This window comes from Podarcis cretensis, assembly GCF_951804945.1.
Source record: "Podarcis cretensis genome assembly, chromosome: 2".
Lineage (NCBI taxonomy): Eukaryota > Metazoa > Chordata > Lepidosauria > Squamata > Lacertidae > Podarcis > Podarcis cretensis.
The window spans coordinates 29,008,654-29,029,221 of NC_137171.1; the positions used below are offsets into that span (position 1 = coordinate 29,008,654).

The following is a 20,568-nucleotide window of genomic DNA, read 5'->3' on the forward strand; positions in this document are numbered from 1 at the left end:
CAATTTAAAGCAGGATACCTGTAATTACCATGCAAAGATCCTTGCAATTATGCATTTGAGCTCTAGATGTTTTGGACTACAACTCCCATCAGCACAACAGCACAGCCTAATGGGAGTTGTAGTCCAAAACATCGGGAGGAAAACAGCTTGGCATAGGCTAATGCAAATAGTTTCTCTTAAAGACCACAAAACTGCTTTTTAGCAGCTGCTTTGGTCAAAACTCCCCATCCTGCAAAACATGAAATGAATGTTTCTGATAGCAGGCCCTTTGATCATAGAGGCTAGTAGTGAATTCAGACTCTATAGTAGATACATGCGGAGCCATGGGCATTTCTGGCACCAGTTGTGCTAAATAGAAGATATGGTTTATTTTATACCAAATGAGAAACATTAATGCTTTCAGAGATAAGCTACATGGACTCTCAGATTTCAACTCTGAATTGGTGTTTCTTTATAATAAAAAAATGCTACAGGGCTGTGAAAATACTACAGAAGTGCCACGGTATTCCTCTTCTGCCACAAGTGTGGAGGCAAGCCTCCGAAGTGTTAAGATACTTGCAGAACAGGCCAGAAGCACAGCAAGGTTAGGAAAAGGGGAACCTATGACACTCCAGTGTTGTACAACTCCCATAATCCCTGACCACTGCTTTGGCCTGATGGAAGTTGCAACTAACAAGACATGGACGGCCACAGGTTCCAGTCCCTGAACTCACCCAGTATCCTATTTGGTGGCTGTGAGAATAGCAGCAAAGAACTACTTCCCGTTAATGTGAGTGTGCAAAATTTTTGTTTTGTTCTCATCCTTGCAGAAAGGTCTTTCACCGCAGCATGTTACTTTTATGGGATGAACTGTGGCTTAAGGAAGCTTCCCAGGCTGGTGAATAGCAATTACTTAGGTTGTTACTCAATAAGACCCCCTAGAGCAGGGGTGGTAAACCTTAGGCCCTGGGGCTAAATGTGGCCCTCCAAGCCTCTCTTATCTGGCCCTTGGAATGCTCCCCAGGCCATGCCCCTCACTGACCCTGCCTTGTACTCTACTCGTGTTCTGGCCTGGCTGGAATCTGTCACTGAATTCTGAAAATGCTTCTTGCTTGCCTCGATGAAAGACACAGAGAATGATGGGGAGGGGGGCATAGAACCTAGCCTAGGTACAAAGGTAAAATTTACATTAATTACTCCTAATATATATATATATATATATATTTACTTACTCTGGCGCTGCACACCACTGCCATGCAACCCTCTGAAGGCTGCCCAGAAGGGAATGCAGCTCTTGAGCTGAAAAAGGGTTACTTGTCCCAGCTCTAGAGCTCCAGGAACATAAAAAAAGAAGGGAGACCTAGCTCTCCTATTCTGTAGTAGTCCACAGCCTAAGGGCAGCACTAAATAAAGATGCTGGCCTCACTCTCAAGGAGATGCAAGTGACTCACGCTCTTCATGAAGCAGTCCATCAGCATCTCAAATTCCTTGGCACAAGCATCCTTCTTCAGGTCCCCGTGGCCTGTCGTCTTGGAGGCAACGCACTTGCCGTAAACGGAGGCCTGCAAAGATCAATCCCGGTCAGATGCTATATCTAAATATACAAGCACATAGATACTTGGTTCAACCTCGCTGGTTTCTTGAGGGCTAAGCCCAGAACACCTAGCCATTCTTTTTCAGATTTTTAGGGCGGGGACTCTGCAGGGAGGGAATGCAACGGGCGTGTGGTGCGTGCAAAAAGCTTGCAGGAAGGTGGGCAAGCACTTAAGAAGCATGGATTGGTTGATCTGTCAGCCTGCCGGTTAGCGCCTTCAAAGCTCTCCCTTTCACATACAGCGGGGAGGGACGTTTTCCCACCACCCCGGGCAGCCTTTTCGCCTGAGATCTTTCGTGTGGCACTTGTGGGGTTCATGGTCGTAGCATAGCTGTCAATGTTTCCCCTTTTTAAAGAGAAATTCCCTTATTCCGAATAGGATTCCTTGCAAGGAAAGGGGAAAGTTGACAGCTATGGGGCGTAGCCAAGGGGGATCGGGAGGGTCAGCTGCCCCTCTAGATCAAGTAAAACACTAGAAATACTTAACTAACTGACCAAATCACGTCAGTTCTGCCTCCTCACTAACAAAAGCCCTGCCCTTACCTAACAAAAATCCTGACTACGCCCATGGTGGGGTTGCTGATACTGATCTACTTGTAAGGATTACTTTATTTACTTTTTTATTTTGGCCAAATAATAAAGTAATCCTTACAACAAAAGATTAAATCAGATGTAATTTGGCGTGGGTCTGTTAAAAATCTGGAAAATCAATAAATATCACACACACACCCCATATTTTTAACAGATCGACACTAAATTACATCTGATTTAATCTTTTGTTTTAAGGATTACTTTAAACACACACAAACACACACGTGCATTGCTCAGCTCTCCCAATGAAAAGTGTCCCCTGGGCGTGGAAGAGAGAGAGGGGGAGAAGGGTGTCGTTGCCATGACGACAAGGGGGCGGGCCAACCCCGTACCTGCTCCCCACAACCCGCCAGCAACTCGGGGAAGCGCTGCAGCCTCTCCCGGACGCGACCCCAGACTCCCCTGCTAGACATGGCGCCGGCCAGCAACCCTCCGGCCGCTACTGGGCGGCCGCAGACATCACCACGGCGGCGCCTTCCGCGGCGCAGCTCCCATTGGCCCTGCGGAGCTCCGCCGCCCGCTGATTGGCCCCCGCGGGGCCGAACTCGCAAAAGCTCTCCGGAGTGAACCGCAGCCCCATTATGCCTCGTCCTGATTGGGCCGCCGCTACGTCCGACGGCGTAGAACGTTTCTTGCCCTTACCTCTGGTGGTGGCGTCCGACTGTGACAGCTACTTCCCGCTCGCCGGAGGATTGGATTGGCTGGGCCCGCGCAGGCTCGCCGTCCGATTGGAGCGCGTCAAGTTCCGGAAGGCGAGGAGGTGAAGCTTCCACATGTTCGGGCTCGGAAATTGCCATGGCGGCGGTACCTCTGCGGGATCGGCTGAGCTTCTTGAGCCGGGTATAGAAGGGAGAACGCGCTGCTGAGTGGGAGTTTGGGGGCGGCGGTGCCGTGGGGAAGAGCGCCTGGGGTGCCTGTTGCTGGTGTGGTAGTTTGGCAGTGTTGCTCCATTTAAAATCCCTGGGTTTGGTAATACACCTTGCCGGAGAAAGGCTCGGCAGGGAACCCTTTTCCCCTGACACCATTAGTGAAAGGAGTTTCTTTTTCTTTTGGAAAAGGAAAAAGAGGGAGCACCCACTCATACACCACTTGCACACCGAACTGATGCGATCTTTGCGAAGAGCTTCACCAGATTATTCTATTGCAGTTACTGATGGGGCTTAAGCACAATGGTTGAGAGTTATAGCGATGAAATCTTTTTACAAAAGCATCTTCCTTTGAGGTAGGGAGCCAAAACTCCCAGGGCCAGATTACCAAATAGGCAGAGTAGGCACGGGCCTAGGGGCCCCATGACTACGGATCAAAATGATATTGGTTTGATCTTGAAAGAAAATTACAATCAAGCTTTCTTAGTTCAATGTCATCCTGGTAGAGCCAGGAGAGGGACGAGATTTCAACTGCCTAGGGGCCTGCACAGGGTTTAATTCAGCACTGAAAAATACACATGTTCCAGGTTTGCAATATATGTTTGCCTCATGTAGGTGTCTTTGCTTTGATAGTAAGACTAGATTTGATGGTTTTGAGAACTTCACAACTGCACCAGATGAAGTGATTAATGGGGGTGGAGATGTATAATAATGTAATTGTCATCATCCCCAAGAAGGATTAGTGCATGAGTTGGTCTTGTTCCATCCTCGTAACCGTGACTTCTGCTGGTTGTTTCTAAGCTGCTGAGTTGTCAGGGCCCTCATGCTGTAATATGGTCACACAGCTTGAAATTGGGGTGGGAGCTCTTGTAAATCCTTCAGTTCAGGTGTTATGGGAAAAAGAAAGCTTTATGGATGAATGTTTACCTCAGTAACAATACAAAGTCTGATTAAATTGACCAGTTGCTGCACCAGAAAATTGTATCTGGAGCAGATACATCATTAGTAGTATTAGTATTACTTTATATACCACATATGCCAAAATGGCTTCTAAGTAGTTTACAACTATGAAATCAATTATAAAATCCATACATAATTGGTTGTATCCAACTACGTTCTATTCAGGCAACCTGTTGAAATTAATGAACCTTGTGTTCATTTACAGGGCTCTGAACAACTTATATCCAGGTTACCTTGCCTAAAGACACAAAATAGTGTCTTTGGCATCCTCAGTTCAGCACTATGAAATACTCTGCCAATAGAGATTAAGCAGACCTTTTCTTTACTACAATCTGTGACTGTTGTCAAGTGGAGCTGTGGGTTTGTGGGGGGGAAATACTACTTCTTAGCTGCAGCTTCATGGATCGAGTCAGGAGTAGCATGCAGGGACAAAAAATGCAATTCTTTCCTTTTGAGAAGGCGCCGCGTTATTTGTTTCAGTGACTTTTCTTCTTGTGTGTTTCTTTCTCTCTCTCTCTCCCCCCCCCCCCCGTCCTGTTCCAGCTACCCATTCTAATCAAAGGTACCTCAGATGATGAAGTCCCATGCCCGGGGTACCTGTTTGAAGAGATGGCCAGTATCCTTTGCTCTCTGAAAGAGTTGGCTCTTCGGTCTCAACTGGGGGTTCCTTTGGTTACTGTGATGCTTGCTTTTCCTAGGAAGAGCAGAGGCTAGTGATTAGAACAGAGGCCCAATCTATCTAATGACGTGGGAGCTAATTCAAGCAGAGGTTAGCTCAGTACAAATTGCTTCTTTGCCTTTTGGGTGACACCTGTGATAGCTGATTATTCTGGTATGAAAAACAAGAAACGTAGAAAACAGCAGTGTTTACTAAGCTACTCGGATTCCTAGAACTGGGATGGTATGGGGTAACCTATGGCAATTAGGCTCGTCAGACCTCCCTGTTTGGTCCATGAGGCCATTTTGACCAAGCTACCTTTGATGTCATATATACTGTGTCATATATAGTGTGGGCCAAAGAGAATTTTCAGACATAGCCAGTCAGGTGATTGTTAGCACCTGCAAAGACCTGTGCACAGCACTTTGCAAGCCCCAACTATCATCTGATTGTCAGGGCTTGCAAAGTGATGTGCTCAACAATCAGCTGATCGTCCATGGAGGCAAAAATGAGTGACCTGATGGCATGGAGATATTGGAGGATTGAGAAGTGGACAGCCCTGCCCACCTATCAAATGTGGACTGCAGAGAGTGGGGTAGATAAGGAGCCAGCCCCACTCCAGATACATGCACATGCTTTCCTATCCCTTCCCAATACTTCACCCACACTTTAAACCCAAAGTATATCTCCAGCAAGTTTGTTTCAGATCTGCATGTAAACTTTTTTTAAAAAGAAAATTCCACTGTTGCTATATGCTAAAAACAAATAGCATTTCTTACTCTGCTGAAGGAGAGTACAAGTCAAATCATAGTGTGGCATAAACAGCAGCTGAAACATGGCAGCTTGGGCAGGGCCTGGCACGACCTTCCAGGTGATCCTTCACCATCAGTCCCTTTACTTTCCTGGCTCCTTAACATCACAAACTTCCAGAGATCTCACATGACTCAGCAGGAAGCAGTCACTGCCTCCTTGAGTACCTCCTCAATCGCCTTCAGAGCAACTCGTGTAATGTCAAGTTGAAGGTAATTGAAAGAGGGTAGAGGAAAGGGGTGAACAGAGATGCCCTTAGATCTTGAGACAACTCCCCTTTGCTTTGTGGATTTCCTTTTTTTTTTTTTAAATATTTATTGAAGTTTTCAAAAAATTATCTAAAATAAAAAAACAGAGGAAAAAGAAAAAGAAAAAATACATACAAAACATACAAACCCCATACAATAACAAGTATAATTTCAGTCCCTTATGTTCATAAGCCTTACTTTCCTGACCTCCTCGTACCTCCTCTTCCTGTATTCCAATCTCTAATTAGTTCAATTCAGCAAATCCTTCCCCTTATCTCTATTAACTTTTTTACTCTTCCTTTTCTTAATACCTAATCATTACAGCTGAAAACCCCTTAATTTCCAAATCCACATTGTTCTTTCATTCAGTAATTTTACAATTTTTATTAAGGTAGTCCTTAAATTTCTTCCATTCTTCTTCCGCCGTCTCTTTTCCCTGGTCTCGGATTCTGCCAGTCATTTCTGCCAGTCCCATATAGTCTATTACTTTCATCTGCCATTCTTCAACGGTGGGTAGATCTTCTGTCTTCCAATACTTTGCGATGAGTATTCTTGCTGCTGTTGTGGCGTACATAAAGAATGTTCTGTCCTTCTTTGGCACCAATTGGCCGACCATGCCCAGGAGAAAGGCCTCTGGTTTCTTCAAAAAGGTAAACTTAAATACCTTTTTCATCTCATTATAGATCATCTCCCAGAAAGCCTTAATCCTAGGGCACGTCCACCAAAGGTGAAAGAATGTACCTTCAGTTTCTTTACATTTCCAACATTTATTATCAGACAAGTGGTAAATTTTTGCAAGCTTGCTTTGTGGATTTCCAGCCCAGTCCTCCTAATCCCAGCTAAGCCTCCCCTCTGCATCCTCAGGTGCTCAAGATCCTGCTCCACATGTGCAGCCATGGCTCCTCATATTTCCTTCTGCAGCTGAAGCGGAATGCTTCCTTCATCCAGGAGGCCACAGGTAAGCAAGACACAGGGTTGGCTATATTGATAAACAAGGAAGAGTATCTTCCTAATATTCATATAACACTTTAAGGGCCAAAAGTAATCTATATTAGCTCCATATCTGTGCTCTTAAGTGCAGGGTTTGTTCTGAACTCCAATGGCCAGAGTATGGGGCCTGACCTAGATTATCACAACTGATGATTTCTCCCCACATTCCACTGAATATAGAGTTCTTATTTACTATTGCATTTTACTGTTTAGGGAAGCTTTTAATGTTTGATGGGTTACTGTATTTTAATATTTTGTTGGGAGCCGCCCAGAGTGGCTGGGGAAGCCCAGCCAGATGGGCGGGGTATAAATTATTATTATTAGTATTACTGATAACTAAAGCAAATGATGAAATGGACCTACGCAACACTTTCCACTTTTCAACAAATACCGAAATAAAAGTGCCCATAAAAATGCAGAAAGAAAGTGCCCTAGAAATTCATGTTATGCAAGAAAACTCATTGAAAGGTAACTGGTCCTCCAACAGCTCCCTTCTCAAGGAGTTTTCTTGCATTACTGGAATTTCTGGGGCATTTTCCTTCTGCATTTTTATGGGCATGCACCGCAATTGTACTGCAATATCTGTCCTTCATATATTTTGTTTTGCCACGTAATATAATGCAAGATACTGTGGATAAACATGTCTTTTTTCTGTTTGGCCCAGTCCTCAATGTTGGGAATATTAGCAATGTAAAGTACTGCATAGGTGGTTTTTAGTTGCTGAGAGACAGTGAAATTAATCAACGCAACGGTTGGTCTTGGGACTGTGCAAGGGAGTGGGCCCCAGGAAACCTGACTTGTTTAGGGCACCCAGGGATGAGCCCCTCTTTCACACCTGCTCCTCTGCCTTGCAGTGTTTGCAGGGCCTCCTGATCCTCTCCACGGCAACAGCTTGTATCAGAAGGTGCGGGTGACTGCACAGGTGAGTAAAAAGTCCTGGTCACAAGAGATCTGGGTAGGTTCTTAAAGTCCTTTCACATGGTAGGTTTTCGGCCTGGCTTCTTCACCTGGTTGCCGCTAGCGTACTTCTTTCCTTTGCAGGACCTGGCAAGCGCTTTGTTTTCAGATGTGTTGCTACCCCAGCCTGCTGCTATTCCACCTAAAGAGCTGCCTTCAGCAGGTAAACTGCTTATCCCCAGGGGAACAGAAATCTATTCAGCATCCAGACTTCTCCTGAAAAGTCTTGGATCCTTTTGCACTTTTTATTTTTATATCTATATCTATATATCTATATCTATATCTATCTATCTATCCATCTATGTGTGTGTGTGTGTGTGTGTATATGTATGTGTGTGTATATATATATATATATATATATATATATATGTTTTTGAACATATTTTCAACAATAATTAAACATACTTTTATATCTTATACAATTTTTTGACTTCCATCAATCACATCTGAAAATTTTCCAATCTATTCACTTAATTTACATTTCTTACCTTCACTATTACATTTAAATCTCATAACTAATATCTCTATTCTTTTTCTACTTTGCAATATTTTATATATTTCTCCTTACAAAACCTCTTGTAGTCCTACTAGCGTAATTTGTTGATTACATTTGCTCTTCAAATAGTTCGTATATTTCTTCCAATCTTCTCTAAATCTCTGATCCTGCCCTGCAGGTTTCGAATCTTTTGCACTTTTTCAAAACAACAGCTCACTTCCGTATTCAACAGAGCGTTTCACTTTTTGTCCTGTCTGTACAGGCTTTTCAGTGGGGATTCAACCAGCACTGCTTCTTCCTGTTTTGCCCCCATATTAGCTGGTATTGAGAGAGGGAGCGTGGCAGATTGTTGGCCTCAAAAAGGACACTCTGTCCAGCTCTTCTTGCCCAGGAGGACAAGAACAACCTGCACTGTCACTCTCAAGCATTCCAGGAGAACAGAGTGAACCACAGATCTCGTTTTATGGCCAAGTGAGAATGCTGAAGCAGGGGGAGATGCAAAAGGGGCCTTGGAACCTTCCCTGTCATACTGTTTGACCTGAAACCATTTTTTAAAAAAAGTCCAGAAGGCTCAGCTAGTGCTTGCCTGTGAGCAAGATTTTAAAGGGGGGGGATATCACTGATGCTTTTATGTGGTTGAGATAAAAACTTCAGTATGGAATCTGGTTTTCATGTGCAACTATTTAAAAAGGGACCTTGTAAGCTATGATTGTCTGTCATAAGGCCACACCACACCCAACCCTTGCATGTTCTGTTGGTGCGAAAGGAAAGCCGTACTCAAAACAACTTAAGACTTCCCAAGTCAATAGGCTGTTCATGCTGACTCCCCATCTCACCTTGATGTAATATCATATGCATGCTGGTAGGAAATAAGCATTCCACCACCATACTGGTCTTGCTTTTCATTTATGCCCGTTTTATTGCCTCTCTTCCCAGGAATGGGCTCCAGGCCCAGCCCCCATGGCTCACTCCAAGGCTTTGGTTTTGAAAGAAGTGGCTCCGGTAAGCATTGGGTTTGGAAGTCTTGAGTGTTACTACTACTGTCCTTGAGGAGCACCCCCAGTTCTTGGGACAAGGTCACCATGCTGCCTGTATGCTGGATCTCAGCCCCTGCTCCAATGCTACGTGATACCTACCAATAGCTTTCTTCTTGGTTTCTAAGCCACTTTGAGAATTTGCACTGTAAAGAAGGCCAACATGGTTCAGGCAAGGGCAATTGAGGCCCTGAAATGAAGGTACTGAAGGGAAGGACCCAAGTCTTTTCCTGCATGAAGCTTTCATCTACTGGATGGAAACAGCCAGTGGTGCCATCTTAGGGCAGCATTGTTCTCCTGCTCTTGAAAGAGGAACATCAGCAACCAAACACACCCTAGTATCTTGAAGATCCAAGGCTGGTATAAATGGAGGAAGCCTCTTTCAGTAGTCTTGGACTCGTCTTCCATTCTTGGGCTCTCTTTCCAGAATTAATGGCTATGGTTTGATGTCCTTTGGAAGGCTTCTTTCTGTGCCCTGGGGTTTTCTCAGTGTCTATAGTGTATAGACCCAGGGTGGCCAACAACTTTCAGATGTTGCTTGACTGCAGCCCCCATCATTTCTGACCACTGGCTATGTTGGCCGGGGCCAATGAGAGTTGGGAGTCCAACAACATCTGGAGGGCACCATGTTGGCTGCTTGTGGTATAGGCTGACAAACCACTATGCCCTGACCTGCTAAGCAGCCTGCCTGCCTTTGTTACTGTTGCAGCATCCACTGGCAAAGTTCTGCTGGCCACCATCCAAAAGGCAGCGGAGGTGGTTGCCAATGCCATGCTCCCTGGTCAGGAGCTCCCTTGTCCCCATGGTAGGGAGCTGAAGGATGATGCCTACGAGCCAGTGACAGCACCTTTTCCAGGCAAAAGCTCCGTCTTGCCTACAAAGCCACCTTCTCTCATTGTTCATAAGAAGCGAGGTAAGTGCCTCTGAATGACAGCTGCTGGGAATCGCAGGTGGGTAGAGTGCTGCTGTTTGTGCTCAGGTCTTGTGTTTGGACTTCCTGTGAGCATCCTGCTGGCCACTGTGAAAACAGGAAGTTGGGCTAGAAGGGCCACTGGCCCGTTCAGCAGGCTTTTCTTATGCTCTTATAAAGCATGGTATATCCTGTTTTCAAAACTTGTATAGAAACCTTATAGAAAGAGGAGCAAATGTTAGGCACTTAGAGCTTCCCTGCATTAGTGAGGTGGAATAAAAGAAGCCACTTCTAGGGTACAACTGTCTACTAGCTGGTGCACAATAATATTTAGCTGGTGCAAAATAATATTGTAATTCAAGCAAAATCCTTTTTCATGTTGCTCGTACTGGGAGTGTTAATAACAAATTCTTATCCCAGATCTTGCTCTGGGGATGGGAGGCAAGTTGACGAATCTCTGGTTATGGATTGTAGTTTTTTGGCGTTGAGATACGGTGGGAGTGGTGTGCAGATGCCTTCCCTGAACTTAGTTTCTGAGATGCAATGGGCTTCAGTTCTTCTTCCATGGCTGCTCCTCTGAAATTCTTTTGCAGCGACCCATCAGCCAGGGCAAGCAGGAGGTGGCTGGGAGGAGCTGGACAGTGGGCAAAGCTCCCAGAATTCCTTGCAGGAGAACAGTGAGCTGAGTAGGACATCGGATTCCTACAGTAAGTCGGGCAGCGACAACCACTCAGGTGCTCTGGAGCCAGGGAGCATTGCTGAAAGGTGAGCGAGCTGGGGAGGGCAAGGGGCTGGGAACGGGCCTGGACCAACTGCTTGCACCTACAAGATGCACCCGTATGTGAGAATCTCTTGTGGGGCATGGGGGAGAAAGAACAGGCTTGTCAGCTTCCTTCTCCCCACCATTCACAGGACAGATGCTGAGAACCTTGGGGACTGCCTGCAGGAAGTGAGCCTCGTCAGCAAACTCACCAGAGGCTCCAAGGTGTTCCTGACACGCGAGGAGACCCAGCATTTTATCAAGGAGTATGAACACCCTTCCTAACCAAGCCGTCTCTTGACCCTTCTCCTCCTCGCTTCCACCTCTTCTGCATTACTGTAGAAGTACCCAAACACATCGGGTAGCATTCTCAGCAGAAGCCCTGTGCAAGGACTTTTGCTGGAGCAACAAGATTCTTTCCTGCCCCCATGCCCCTCTGAAATTGGATTTGGGGGCGGGAGGTAGCAGGAGAAACCAGTGCACAGGTGAAGGGGGTGGGAAGGACTGTTCCACCTGGCAACCTCAATGCTTTGTGCAGATGGAACAATAGAAAGAATGTGATGAGTTAAGGACTTGCTGAGCTAATAACTTAAATTGGAATACAAGAAGGGGAGGTGTGAGGAGGTCTGAGAAACGAGTTAAAAGAAAATAAGTATTTGAATTTTAATGTGTTTTTGTTTTTAAGTTTTGGTTTTTTGTACTTTTGTTATTTTTTGTTTATTTTTGTTTTTGATTTTATATGTATCTTGAAAATGCTAATAAATATTTATTAAAAAAAATAAATAGAAAGAATGTGATGTTGAATTCCAACCATAGCCCAGCCCCAGTCCTTGCATGGCTATGCATCCATTTTGTATCTGGGCCCAAGCACTTGTGCACTCGAGACAAAATGGTGCCTGTTGCAACATTCATTAGCAATAGGAACAGCTGGCAGCTTGCCACTCCTTAATGTTTTTCTTACCCCACCCCACCTGCCTCATTTGTGAAGAACTGTCCATTAGCCATGTAAAAAAGGTGCTTTGACGCTCCTTGCTCCTCTTGGATTAGGAGAGCAAGGAAGGTCCAGGAGAGACCAGGCCACTCTTTTTCCCCCCCCTTGCCGTGCAAAACTTCTCCCTGCTCTTCTACTTTTTTTTTTGGTTTGGCTGTTGGGCTCAGCACTGTCCCTCTCCATAGGTGTGGGCTGCTGAACTGCGAGGTGGTCTTGGCTATCCTCAACCGAACCCTGAAGGACCCCAGTGAGTGTGTTTGCATGGTGAGTCTCCTGGAAAAGCAATTGTGGAGGGAAAAACAGTCTGGATTACTTTCAACCCAGAGCTGAAATAGCTGTTGGGAAATGGAACTCTTTGGCCACATTTGGGGGGGGGGGGGTTGGCTGGCTGCAATCTCATTGAGGGTTGGAGCCTAGGACTAATATTTTTTTTCTTGCCACATAAGGGTGGGCTGTGGAGCAAGAGCAGCTTCTGTTTGTTTCTTTCCAGTGAAGCAACATATTATGAGAGGCCCGAATGAGTGCTGGACCCAGTGTGCAAGCCCAGGGTCTTCTTAACCCTGCTGTTTTCCTTTCCCCCCACAGAGAGCCATGTGTGCCATCTACTCCCTCATGTGCTCCGACTTGCTCTCCCATGATCAGATATTGGCCATTACTCAGCAGCACTTGCAAGAGCTCAGTCAAGAGAGCCCTGGGCCTGTAGCCAACAAAGCAACAAAGGTAACTCCTGCTTATGTTTCCACCTTTTGTGTATTGAAATCCTCAAGGGGCGCCCCATCAGTCGCACCCTGGCGAGGGATAACTGTAGGCCAATGGTTTTCTACCAGTGTGCCGTGACACCCTGGGGTGTCTTGAATGATAGTCCTTGGTACCACGGGCAACAATGGCCTCTGTCCCTCTCTCCTCTGATGCCCTCTTGGGTCTCTGCCTCCCAAAGGCTTGCACACCTGTTTGTTGCAGCAGCCCTGGCTACAACCTCCCCAGGCTCTTCGTTGTTTTGCTGGGCTTGTTCCTTCTGCACACAGGGCATGATTGTGTGGGTGGACATAAAGTGGCTGGTTCTGTACATAGCTTTTTTACTGCTCCATTTCACTTGTTTTAGTAGACCAAGACTAGAATATCTCCCTTCATACTGCCTCTGGTGCACTCTGGGAGACTTTTGCCTGCTTTTTGGCAGTGCACATAACCTAATTTAGGTTCTACAGCTTGTGCATTGTGGCTTTAATGGAGATGATACAATCATCTGCCTAGAGAAATCTGACCTAGCCACAGTTGTGCATGCCTTGGTTACACCCCTATTAGATACTGTGCTGTGCTGTATGTGGGGCTGCCCTTTAGGGTAGTTTGGAAACTACAACTACTGCAGAGCATGGCTGCTAGAACATCTGAGGCAGCTGGGTGCTGGATCACAGAATCAAAGAATTGTAGAGTTGCAAGGGACCCTGAGTTGTAGTCCAACTCCCTGCAAGACAGGAATATGCAGCTGTCCCATATGGGGAATGAACCTTCAACCTTGACATGTTGCTGCTTATCTTCTTCCATTGGTTACATATCTATTCATTTCAGGTGCTAACATTTGGTGCTGGTTTTGCCCTTTAAAAAGTAGCCCTAAATAGTTTGAGACAATGCTAGCTGAAAGTTTACCTACAGCTGCATGAGCTTGCCTAAGCATTGAGATCAGTTTCTGAGACTCTGCTGTCAAGAGCTGTTAGGCTGGTGGGTCCGAGAGGTTAGACTTCCTCTGTGGTAGCCCCATACTTTTAGAACATATGATGTCATTACTGCTGATCTCGCTCTTTTTTTTTTTAAAGAAAACACTCAAACACATTTCTTCAGGTCTGCATTTGGCTGAATTGGCACTGTACTTGAAAAAAATATTTCACTGGGTTTCTTTTGGGTTTGGGTTCCCCCCCCCCACATGCTTTGGATCCTTATGAGGTGCCTGGGGAGGTCTGTGTGCCCTGAAAGGAGACTTAAAATATTTTAGATAAATAAATGTCCTTGCTATAGTAGTTCTTCAAGATTGCCTGAGAAAAAGGCATCGAAGAGTCAGTGGGAGAACCCAGTAGTTTCTGCCCAAAGTTGATAGCGTTGTTGAAACTAAGACCTGATCTCTGCCTGGAGGGAAGCACTCACAGTAATCCAGTGGTGGTGAACCTCAGGCCCAGGTTCCAGACACAGCCCTCCAAGCCTCTGTACCCAAACCCAGCCGTACCCTTCACTAGCCCTGCTCCATGGTCTCCTGGAATGCTTTTGCCTGGCTGAATTGTGCCCTTGTGATAACCTTTCGCTTGCCTGGGTGGAGGAAGGATAGATGTGGTGGCTGGTGTGTCACAACCTCTAAGTACTTTCATTGTACAAAGGCGAGAATTGCATCAATTGCGCCACCAAGCTTTTGCCTCTGGCCATCCCCACCATTGGTTTGTGGCCCCTGGAAGGCTGCCCTGCCCATGTGGCAATGCAGCCCTTGGCCTGGAAAAGGTCCCCCATGCCCTGCATTAGTCACTCTGAGCTTTGCAAGGAAGAGCAAGATATACAAACAGAAACTCAAGAAAGCAGACCCTTGAGCACAGTAAAAGTGAATGCAGCAAGGAGGGGTGGAAGTATTTCCACTAGCCTGGGATGGAGTCGGTATTGGTCCTCTGCCTGTTGTTAGGCTCTCTTGCTCTCTCTTTTTCTTGTGGTGGGTAGAGTCCTCCTTTCCCTGCTTCTGCTACTATTCTTCTCATACTTGGCACACTCCCTCTTTCTCTTCTGCCCCACTTTCAACAGATCTTGCGTCAATTTGAAGCACTCAGCAGGAGCCATCCCACTTCCAAGACCTCTTCTCCGGTTCCCGGCCACTGTGCCCCTGCCAGGACCACATCCAAGCGTCCTGATGACTTACTGGTGGATACAATGCCATTTGCAGAAGAGGCTATCCTCAAACCCCTGAGTCTCGCGCCACAGCCCTCCCAAGCACCTGAAGTCCTCACCAGGGCTGTGCATCCATCAGAAGGGCAGATGCTGGAACCTGGGTCCTCTGGCCAACTTGGAATTAGCCAACCACCTGAGCTTGGCCAGCGAGGGCCAGAATGCAGACTCCCAAACCCTGAATCCCAAGAGGACAGGCCTCCAAGAGGTGATCCAGATGGCACAGTTTCCTTGTTTGCCGGCATGGAGCTGGTCGCACCCTCAGGCATGGTATTAGCAGATGCTCTGGAGCAGGAATGTATACCTCCAGCTTCCTGGACAGCACCTTGCACTGGGAGCACCAGAGCCACTGAGGATAACCAGGGACCGTCTGCTTTCTCCTTCCTCAATGCATAGCAGTTCCCTTTGGGCTATGGGACAGCTTGAGATAGCACTAAATGGATGCGTTTTTCTAGCTCTCTCTGAACTGTTACACACCTGCCTATAGCCAGAGGATGCTATTCTCTTATGCTGCTGTTCTTCATTCCCGAAAGAGGGGAAGAGGCAACATCCATCGCTACACCTCTTATTTCTGCTGGGTCATTGCAAGCATGAAAGGAAGACATGAATGATCAACACTGCCTTTTTAATTTCATTGTTTTCAGTGTTTCTTATTGAACAACAAAAGCACAATCCAACACCCACAATATAGTCTGTTTTCATATACCTGGTTGCTACAGAAGTGACAGAAATACCCCCTTTACTCTTCCCTTTTCAATTTAAAATCCGTTTCCACTTTTATGTTGTTGTTTTTCTACGTCCTCTGCTTGTTACCTTGGGATTCTGACCATAAGAAATGAGGCAGCCTTAAAGAACACTGGCAAACACTAAGGCGCTTCTGGTTCTGTCGTGCCAATAATTGAAGGAGAGCTAATGGTGAGGTCATTTTCATAGTCAACAACTCCTGCTATCCTTAAACCTCAGTCCAGGCTTACTCTACAGCAGTCTCCAGTCCTACTGTGGATTGGGTGGCTTTCTGTACTGCCTGGCTCTGCTGAAGTTTGAAATTGAGCTAACCCTTATAGCAAAATCTACTCTTTCTCCCCACTCTTTCTTATGGGTCCAGGCAGGCAGATTGCAGCAGAGTTGCTGTCAGGCTCTGTACGTGAGTGGGGTTTTAAACATACAAACCACCAGGATATTAAAAGTGGTACAGCTGGCATTGCTTACCAGCACACTCCATTCATTAAATCTTGTAGCACAGAGCCTCCTGCAATGCTTCAATCAGAACAGAGAAACTTTCTGTTGGGATTATTTATTAATAAACAAGTAGAAAACAACATAATGCCCCAGTGTAAATCAATGGAGGTGTCTATTCCTAGAGTGCTGTATTCAGTTCCTCTCTGCACCCTTTTACCTGCTTCATGGGTACTTGGTCCAGGAAATACTATACGCTACATCAGGCACTTCACCATAGCTGTGCCATAACCAGATCTGCTTCCAAGTGGTGATGGTTCTGTGGTTAGGCCATGGGAGGGGAGTATACTCTGCACTTTCATATATGCCAGAACTGGTCCCTGGTACAAATTAAGCCCTGCCTTTGGATTTCCTACCACCAGTATTAATAGCAAGCAATACTGTTGAGATGAATTCATACAACAGGCGCATGCAGCTATTTGTAGATATATTTCTCAAATCATCATCTACACTCAGAATGAAAATGTGGTTTTTTTTTAAGGAGCCCTGGGCAAACTATTGACAGACACTTAAAAATTGAACGGGTGTGGGGGGGAGAGATATGGTAATATGGTTTTAGGTGTTTTCTCCAAAGTTAAATAGAACCTCCCCATCTTCTCTCGTATGCACTCCCATCTGCTCCCAGAGTGTTGGAACCACAGGACAGGTTTGGATAGCATGGGGTCAGGGAGAGGGAGGTGCAGTTGTATAGTGCAAGCAGAAGTCCTTGCATGAACGGGACAATTTTGTTGGATGCAACCCACAGCGGCTGGTGACGTCACAGTCATCTTCCAATAGGTCCCCACAACATTAATGCAACCACCTTTCTCACAGGAAAATGCATTGTGATGAATCTTCCTGCCAAGTTAACAATTACTTTTCCAGCAACTCCCTTTGACAAACAGTGGCTTGCTGGTAACAGGGGTTCTAGCTGGGGTTTCACCATGTCAGTGGGTTACTGATGTTTGCAGTCCACCCTGTCTAGAATTGGCTTATATGAAGAATGCCATACCTTACACTTGCCCCTTACAAAAAAAGAAAAAAGTTGAAACTCTAGAGACCAGGATTAACCTTAGTCAGGTTCTTTAAAATGTACACGAAACAAAACACATTCTCCAGATCTGCAGTTTCCATTAGTACCCTGAAGATCATTTTACAGTACAAGATGTTTTTAAACATCTCCTTCTGTGAGCTACTGGTCAAGGACAGGCTCAATATTTGCGACAAAGGAGAAATAATCTAAAACCAGAAAAATACTTCTGAGATCTTCATTATTATATGGCAGGGCTTTCTGTTTCCTTTTGGTCAGTAATTGGCCCGGTACCTTAACTAGGCAGCCCGGCTTCTGTTCTTGCCATGTTTAGCCGTTTTTCAAATAGGCATATATATATTTATATCCCTTGCAAATGGGCTGGCATGGGCGAGAAGAGGGCTTGCTTTACTGTTGTTTACTGGCTACGCACAAAATAACTAAAAGCTGTACCATTACAGTCAAAATGCTGAATGGATGGACCAATGATTTGGTCTTACGTTCTGGCTCTTTTGTAGAACTAGAATTGTTTTAGTGAGGTTCCTCTTTATTGATAAGGAGAGTCTGGTTATTTCCAGCCAGAAGCGATATTGCTTTAGGGAAATGTGACCCCTTGAGCAGGTCAGGCAACTCTGAATCCATGTGAAAAGAATGTAAAGGCCTCTTTGTTCTGCAGCATTTAACTTGATGAAGATTCAGTTCTCATTAGCATTGATGGCGCAGCTGCCATTTCTTAAAAAGCATACCACTTTTCCCTCTGAGAGCACACCTGCCCTGACTTTGTGTGCTATCAACCACTCTGAAAGGGATTTAGGGGGGGAGTGTGTGTGTGTGTGTGTGTACACAAAGTCCTTTATAGAAAGTACACCTTCTCATCAAGCCTAAGGTTGAACTGCTTAAGTGGAATCTGTCTGGCACTCAAGGTGCTGGCCTGTTATGAATTGTGCTATGCTGTGTTTGTTCATTTTGCTGGGCAACCAATGTGTAACTGATCCATATTATTTCTTGGTTTAATCAGGACCCTCAAATCTATTGGTCACCCTGCCTTGAGGCAAGCCAGAAACAGGCACGCTGCAATCTGATCCTATCCATGTTTACTCAGAAGTAAATCCCATTGCATTTGCGTGGGCTTTCCCCCAAATAAATGTGTATCAGATGGCAGCTTTAATATTCCCTCCACACAACTTGATCTAGCATTGACTCCAAAGGTCTGCACCATTTCATCCCACCCGCATCCAGTCTTTTTTCAATGTCCACACTAGCTGTGTAATATAATCCCGCTTTGATACTTATCTCCTGTTTTCCCTCTTTTGCTCTTAATGCTCTAACTATCCCTATTTGTCACAGCTGTTCCTTCACTTGGTGCACATAGGGATGCTCACGGGAGAGGGAGGTAATAAATGGTGCATTGTATCTGAGAAGGACCACACTTATGCTGTTTGGTGTTCCTAAATCCACTGAAACCAATAGGCTTAAGCAAAACTAACCTTGCATAGGATTGGGTTGAAATTTTAGAAAACATGGTAACACAAGCAATGGAATGCAGATTGCAGTTGAGAGCACACACTAGATTTATGATCAGCACTATTTTTGGCTTCTGTTGAGTGTGTATGAAAAGTGTTCTGCCCTGTCCCAAAATGGGGTGGATTAAGTATTCCCCGTCTCTCTTATTTCCCCTGTTATTTTGAGAACTCTTACAGGATTGCTGCTGTTTTAACCCAGCAGGGTTAAGAATAAAGCATAAGTTGTGCCTGTTGGCAGGCAAAAATGACAATACAAAAACTCTTTTGCTGTTCCAAACATCAAAATGCACCTTGCTTAAAAGGCATGTAGATTATTATGTAATGTGTGGCTCTGGAATAAGTGTAAATAGCTGTTAGAACAGGCACTGGTAGATGCTGCAGCAGGGGTACTGGAAGTATACAGGGTAATGGAAGTTTATTTAAACAATGTGAGCATTCTGTTATATAGTTTTGATCTGAACATGAGACAACATAATTGAATCCAGAGAGTTCCCATCACCAAGGACCTGATTCCAATCCAAAGGCTTGCCAGGGGCAAGATGCGTAAATTTTATATTTTGTAAAACAGATGCCTAGAATTGATATTCTAAAGAACTGTAACTAAAATTTCCCTACCTCCCACTCTTCAACTTGCTACTTTTCTAAATGCAGGGTGGGTTTGTTTTAATGGAAAAGCATTCAGTCAAGTGAGCCCTAGCTTGTAGTGGTGCAGCCAAAGCCAAGGGTTGCCGCCACAGTGAGAACTAAGCTGAAGTGATGCTAATTTCAGGGATGACTCAGAGCAGCTAAATTATGTCTGTTCATGCATCCGATCGTGATCTTCTTTGCTGGGCTGGTGTACCTTTTTACCCACCCACAAAACTGCCATTGAATATCCTTTCTCATTTAATACTTCATGTTATGAGCATTAGCATAGCATTTGTGGATATTCTGGTCCTAGCTTCAGCTGATTCCTGACTGGCAGTTAGAAGACAGGCTTACTCACTGCCTAACAAGGCTACCAAAAGCATCCTTCACACCTCGTCTCTTAGGCATGGCTGCAATAGTGTTGAGATTACTTGGGGACCAAGAAGCTGGCTGAGCATATGATGTTGCCTTAAATGGGCATGCATTGCCGCCATCACCTTTGAAAAAGAGATTGGGTAATTATTTGATCAGCTCCATACGTTTCAAGAACAGTCCACCATGAAATATAAAACAGCTACAGAGACAAAAAAAAAAGGACGGATACGATCAACTTAATTAAGTTTCCTAATTCGTTTACATGAATGCGTTCATTCGTTCAAATGGATTCAGCCATGTGGTTACGATGACCTAGCCCCGAACCACACGATCCCTGGGAGGGGAGCGATGCGGATCGTATTGCAAGCCAGCGATCGCTGGTGTTTTGGTCCCAAACCCCATATGTATGAGCAGCCTGTCTGAAAAAATAAATAAAAATACTGCTGTCGGTTGCGGGAATGGGCTTCCTCTTCTCAGCGGTGGTTAAAAGTATTATCGCTTCCACGATGCTGACTAGCAACGCACATGGCGGTGGCTGCAGGAGCAGCAGTTGCTTTAAGGCAAGAAAAAGGAGCCTGCCTGGGGCTTGGATCTCGCAATAATAATAATAATAATAATAATAATAATAATAATAATATTTTTTTTTATTTATACCCCACCCTTCCCGGTTCAAAAACCAGGCTCAGGGCAGCTAACAACAAATTTAAAACACTTAATTGTAAAAGCAGCATAAAATACAGTATAAAAACATGAATAACAATAAAATTCAAAATTCAGAAATCAATCTAGGGGAAATAAGCATTAGATAATCCCCAGGGCTAGCTGGCTGAATTGGTCCTACTTGGGCCAGCGAGGAGGCCAGGGGAGAATTAGCTGTGGGGTCTCAGAGCGGGTAATCTTCATAAAAGGGGAGGGGGAGGGAAGAAAAGGGAAATAAAAGATCAGGCAAGAGGGGGTAACGGGGGGAGCCCTGGAAAGAGCGAAGGGGGGAAATACCCAACAGATCCAGCAAGGAGGAAGTGGCTGATCTGGTTGCAGGAC

At 45.3% G+C, this 20,568-nt stretch overlaps 1 protein-coding gene across 3 annotated transcripts; it reads left to right on the forward strand.

The window, feature by feature from the left end:
* The first annotated feature begins 2,822 nt into the window (after positions 1 to 2,822).
* TEPSIN (TEPSIN adaptor related protein complex 4 accessory protein) lies at positions 2,823 to 15,627 on the forward strand. Of its 3 annotated transcripts, none has more exons than XM_079965486.1 (13): positions 2,823 to 3,004; positions 4,534 to 4,606; positions 5,579 to 5,670; positions 6,571 to 6,664; positions 7,551 to 7,618; positions 7,738 to 7,816; positions 9,086 to 9,151; positions 9,893 to 10,096; positions 10,687 to 10,858; positions 11,006 to 11,119; positions 12,030 to 12,108; positions 12,430 to 12,564; positions 14,617 to 15,627. In XM_079965486.1, the coding sequence occupies exons 1-13, from the start codon at positions 2,960 to 2,962 to the stop codon at positions 15,151 to 15,153; spliced, it is 1,758 nt and encodes a 585-aa protein (XP_079821612.1). In that variant the 5' UTR covers positions 2,823 to 2,959; the 3' UTR covers positions 15,154 to 15,627. The 3 variants fall into 3 exon arrangements, with proteins under 3 accessions (XP_079821612.1, XP_079821610.1, XP_079821611.1); XM_079965484.1 differs by lacking the exon at positions 2,823 to 3,004 and adding an exon at positions 3,090 to 3,386 and having other exon boundaries at positions 5,581 to 5,670; XM_079965485.1 differs by lacking the exons at positions 2,823 to 3,004; positions 4,534 to 4,606 and having other exon boundaries at positions 5,581 to 5,697.
* The last annotated feature ends 4,941 nt before the right edge of the window (positions 15,628 to 20,568 follow it).

Bases quoted from the DNA above. Each gene is read 5' to 3' on its own strand.
- TEPSIN (XM_079965486.1), top strand. From the start codon at position 2,960: ATGGCGGCGGTACCTCTGCGGGATCGGCTGAGCTTCTTGAGCCGG. The intron at 6,665-7,550 runs GTAAGCAAGACA...TCTGCCTTGCAG, and splicing joins CTTCATCCAGGAGGCCACAG to TGTTTGCAGGGCCTCCTGAT. The intron at 11,120-12,029 runs GTATGAACACCC...CCCTCTCCATAG, and splicing joins ACCCAGCATTTTATCAAGGA to GTGTGGGCTGCTGAACTGCG.